Raw genomic sequence first — 4,729 nt, 5'->3', positions numbered from 1 at the left:
TTAAAGCCCCCTCAGCAGAACACCAACTTATTGTAGCCTCCTCTTACCGAGCCCCTCCCCCTCTAGTAGCACCTTGTTTTATATTTCCACCCCCTCTTATAGTGCCCTACCCAAAAGACTCCCCCCTCTTATAGTGCCCTCTCAGTAAAATAATAGACATAGGAATTCATGTGCATTTTTCATGTGGGTTTTCCAAATGCATTTTTACCAGTTTTGTTTCACCTCATCTGTAACTATGGAGAAAAAAAAAAAAACAAAAAAAAAAAAACCACACACCATGCAAAAATCCGCAAGATCAAAGAAAAGTAACATGATCAGTATTTTATTTTACGCACTACATGACTTTTTCAAAATCACATTCACTTTAATCCTACTGCATTACGCTGCAGATTTTCCGCAGCAAAATCTGTGCGCAAAACCCACATGGCAAAATGCGGATTTCTGCTTGAAATTACGTCAGATCAAGTGAAACGAAGCAAGTTAAAAACGCATGCAGAAAATCTGCATGACACACACAGAGAAAGCAACACTAAATAGACAATTGCACATGAAAAACATACATAAAACCATGTGTATTAGATGCAAATTTTCATTCAGATTTTCCAAATCAAAACGCCAGTCTTGTTAGATTCTGAGGCAAAAACTGATTATTTTGGCACAAATTACACCAGGTGCATTTTGCTTTGTATATCTCCCCATTTCAAGATTCAAGAGCAATGGGAAAGGAGGTGGGGGGAGGGGGGGTTTCCAAAATTATAAAAAAAACTTTCTGAAGTAATTGGTAAGAATGAAACAGATGTACAGAAATATGCAAATTAGTTCTATGAAGAAAAACAGACAGAGCAAGATAAGTTTCTGAATATTTGTACTGGTAACAAAATAAAAGTGTTCATATCAACAGAATAATAGACAAGAAAAAACACAACATTATGCCTATACAATATGTACATGCTGTAGTGCCAATTCGTCCAGATGTAGCAGAGCAGAGTTTGTCATTTGGCACAAGCCTATGTTACAATATTTCACCTGGAATACATAGTGAAATATGTTAATCATGAGTGCGGGGACAAATTCAGCACAGCTACATCTAGCACAAACAAAAAGGTTCCACAACCTACAACAATTACTGGAATGCTGGTTTGCATTGTGCTACGAGGTCTACACCATACTCAGAATATATTACTAAATACTATGCTACATAATAAGCCCCTCTATACCACAGGCCAGACAGGATTTATTGTGCTTTGCCTTGCAGGATACTCAGCAGACTTTAGGCTCAGTTATAAGACCATGAAAACGGGCAACTACTTAGAATAAAGAAGAGTGAATTCAAGTAAATAAGCAGAGCTGGGGTTAAGGCATGGTCCAGCTCCATCACTCCAACGAGAGAGGCAGGTTGTGCTTCTGTATGGTATACATTTAAGAAAGGCAACCTGTGATTACACAGTGGGTGTGGAACTACAAGTCTCAGCATTCTGGCAAACACTCAGTAGGTCAAAAGGCTGTGCATAGATAATCAAATAGTCTTAATTTACAAATAAATGTAAAGGCAATGTAAAGTCAAGATTTGTATCAGCCTTCTCCCACCTGTGTTAATACTACTACTCCCAGCATGTCCTAAAAAGCAAATTTCATGGCAAACGGAGATGGTGGATAGGAGAGCCCACAATAGTTTATCTACAAACTAAAAAAAACAAAAACAAAAAAAAACCATCAATACTCCCAGAGGGGTCGTCCCATATGTAACATAGCATGATGCACGGCCGAGTGTCTACCAAATTCACACTTTATCATGCTATGTGGACAGTTTCTGGACATCTCTGGCTTGTCGTAATCCATACAGCCATTTTATTACCCTTGCATTACGTTCAATTATTGAAATCCCATAAGGAATACGTGTTGTTGCGGCAGATTCTTCAGGGGTAGCTGCGCTGACCTGGGATTGGGCATACTCCGAACTTTCTGCGCTGACACTGTGAAACTTGACAGACACAATATCTGAACTTGCCCGGACGAAATGCTCAGCTCCAATGTTGGAAACCTCCCCAGGATCTAGGCCGCAGTAATTGAAGAAACGTTCAAGGTCGGCACTGGCTCGGGAGTACCGGTCACTCAGATCAGACTTTGAACGATGTAGAAAAGTTTGTTTCTTCCCTTTTTCACTTGGAGTACGGATGGGTGAGCAGAGGGGACTATCAGTGGGCATGAAAGATTTGGCCGGGGACTCGACCACTGGTGTGATGAGGATATCTGGACAAGGGGAAGGTTGTAGTACATCACCAGGACGGACATCCACTCTCCGTACAGCTGTTGTGCTGGGTGTCCGGTAGCTGACTGGTGTGGTTGGGGTAGAAGACTTTGGTGGCTTCTCAGTTTCTTGCCATGGCACAACATCCGCCCGAGGGGATGTCAGAGGACTGTCACAGATGTTTATCAAATTATTAAGAATTTCTAGATTTAAAGAGTTTTTAGTACCCCGATTTTCTCCCCTTGATGCAGTTGGGGAGCCCCTGCGGTTGGGCGTCAGCAGCACTCTCCGAACACCTGGGGAAAAGAGTGGCTGCCGGGACAGCATGGGCTTGATTGGCTCTTGCTTGGTGCTGACAACTTGTTTGCTTTTAACATACTTTGCTTTATCGGCCTCCAGTCTTTCCACCGCACTAGGTTTCCGAGCTCCGTTCTCCACCTGCCGTCGAAAATATTCAGGACCTTTGTTAAGAATTCGGAAGGGCATCACAGAAGTTAGAGGTGCTCCCATCCCTGCAGACTGTAATGTACCAACGGACATGGTGTAGATTTAAAGCTGTGTTCAGTCTTGGTGCCTGTCTTTGGGAATTACAGATCCTCGCATCTCTTAATCCACAACCTGCAGGGTCCAGAATGGAAGAGACTCAACAATCAGCTGCAGGAAAAAAGTGCAAATGCAGAAAGATAGTAACAACTCATCACGCTCTTGTACACTTTACAAGTGTTTGCCGGTCTGACAGCATCACACACAAAGCCACAGGCTGCAGCCGAGGGCGGGCCAGTTCTTTACATGCACCATACCCCCTTCCACCCAATCCCTGCCATAGCCACCACTTCAAACTGTGCAGCTCCCACCCACCCTGGCAGGCAGTTGCTGGCTACAATACAACCAGCCACAATCCCCCACCTCCCTCCGCTGATAGAGCCCCCCTTATAGACATCTGTTCTAGAGCTGCAGCTCAAAGGCTGGAAAATTCCACTCTGGTCAATACAGAATATCTATTTCATTTTTGCACTATGAACAGGAATTATCTATGTACAACACAAAATGACTTGCAGCAAAGTTGAGCGACTATACATTTACTTGATTTATACAACATTTCCCAACTCTAAAAGGAGCCCCTGGCTGTTGATGAGCACCCTCCCGATATATAACATACACTGTCCCCTTGTAGTGTTCATTACAGTGGGTGACACATACTATTGTCACACGTCAGGGTATTGCTGCTAATAGGAGGGGGCAGCATCTCCAGGACAACCAGTGACCCACATTACAAAAAAAGCTTTCTCCGGCTATGGGGGCTGGTACCGCAAACGCTTCTGCCATCTTCTCTGGGGAGATACGTGCAGCTGGAGGAAGGGTGAGCTCAATCACCCAAGGACAATCAAAATGACCTGTCCATCAGGTTGACACAGAGAAGGGAGGGGTTGGCAGGGTGGATGGGGGAGGAGGGACAACATCCCAAAAAGAGAAAGGAGACAATTAGATTTGAACATGGATTAACCCTTCCTCAGTTAAAGAAGAAAGTGACCCGAGTGAGACCTAGTACAGGGGCAGCTGTGTGGCAAAGCACAGGCTGATTCCTTGAAGTAAAGACTTTTTCAAAAACAAATAAGTTAAAATCCTAGTATATCCAGAAATATCACATGCACCCCTAGCCCTGACATGATACCAGCTCATACACACAAAGCAGTGTCATTCCTTCCAGCTACTTCGCTAGTTATTAGTGACATCATTGTCACATACTATGTATTTTACCTACCTTCCTACACAGCAGTCTATAGAACTTCATAGATAGGAGGGCAATAATTACCTATGGAGGTCAGAGTCCTCTCTGTTTCCCAGCCTGTGGCCTCCTCACCTGGCTCTGCTCTGCCTCCACCCCTTACATCTGAGCTCTGCACACCTCTTCCTGTTTGACTAATGATCTCTGTCCCTCCAGCATTTAACCATTCATAGCCCATCTGCCTCCCATATGCCGAGGTGTGACTAACCAGGATGCTGTACCCTAAAGCACAGTAGTGTCATGACCTGCTAGGACTTGTAGTTACACAGATCGCAGACACATTGATAACCATAATACTCACTATCAGCAATATCCAATGCAATGTCGTATGCCACTGCAGCAGAGATCAGGGCTGGCACCAGGGATTACATGGGGATGACAGGTAACATCCACTGACATAGTGCTGTCAATGATAAAGGACTGAAAGAAAAAAAACTGTCCCAACAGATATAACTGGGATATATTGATATATTACAGTGTGAATAGATAAGTTCTTCTAGAGATCAAGATCTTTTTAGAGAGAAAATCCACCTCATGATTAAACCTCTACAAAGCAAAGGTGGTAAAATCAGGGGGAGCAATCTGTGTCTCAGGCCGCGTTCACACGTTCAGTTTTTGGGTGATGCGTATTTGGGCCGTTTTTGAGGGTGCATTCACACGTTGCGCTTTGGTTGCATTTTCATTGTGTTTTAAAA

At 43.7% G+C, this 4,729-nt stretch overlaps 1 protein-coding gene across 5 annotated transcripts; it reads right to left on the bottom strand.

The window, feature by feature from the left end:
• Positions 1–305: 305 nt before the first annotated feature.
• Positions 306–4,180, bottom strand: FAM110A (family with sequence similarity 110 member A). 5 transcript variants are annotated; one of them, XM_072110799.1, is made up of 2 exons: positions 4,062–4,180; positions 306–2,866 (listed from the first exon to the last, which is right to left on the bottom strand). In XM_072110799.1, the coding sequence occupies exon 2, from the start codon at positions 2,786–2,788 to the stop codon at positions 1,796–1,798; it is 993 nt and encodes a 330-aa protein (XP_071966900.1). In that variant the 5' UTR covers positions 2,789–2,866; positions 4,062–4,180; the 3' UTR covers positions 306–1,795. The 5 variants fall into 5 exon arrangements, with proteins under 5 accessions (XP_071966900.1, XP_071966901.1, XP_071966902.1 ...); XM_072110800.1 differs by having other exon boundaries at positions 306–2,902; positions 4,062–4,156; XM_072110801.1 differs by having other exon boundaries at positions 4,011–4,146.
• Between the last annotated feature and the right edge of the window lie 549 nt (positions 4,181–4,729).

Source organism: Engystomops pustulosus, chromosome 6, assembly GCF_040894005.1.
Source record: "Engystomops pustulosus chromosome 6, aEngPut4.maternal, whole genome shotgun sequence".
NCBI classification, from domain to species: domain Eukaryota; kingdom Metazoa; phylum Chordata; class Amphibia; order Anura; family Leptodactylidae; genus Engystomops; species Engystomops pustulosus.
The sequence above is the reverse complement of the archived record's forward strand: the minus strand, read 5'-3'. Positions and strand labels throughout refer to the sequence as shown.

Bases quoted from the DNA above. Each gene is read 5' to 3' on its own strand.
- FAM110A (XM_072110799.1), bottom strand. From the start codon at position 2,788: ATGTCCGTTGGTACATTACAGTCTGCAGGGATGGGAGCACCTCTAACT.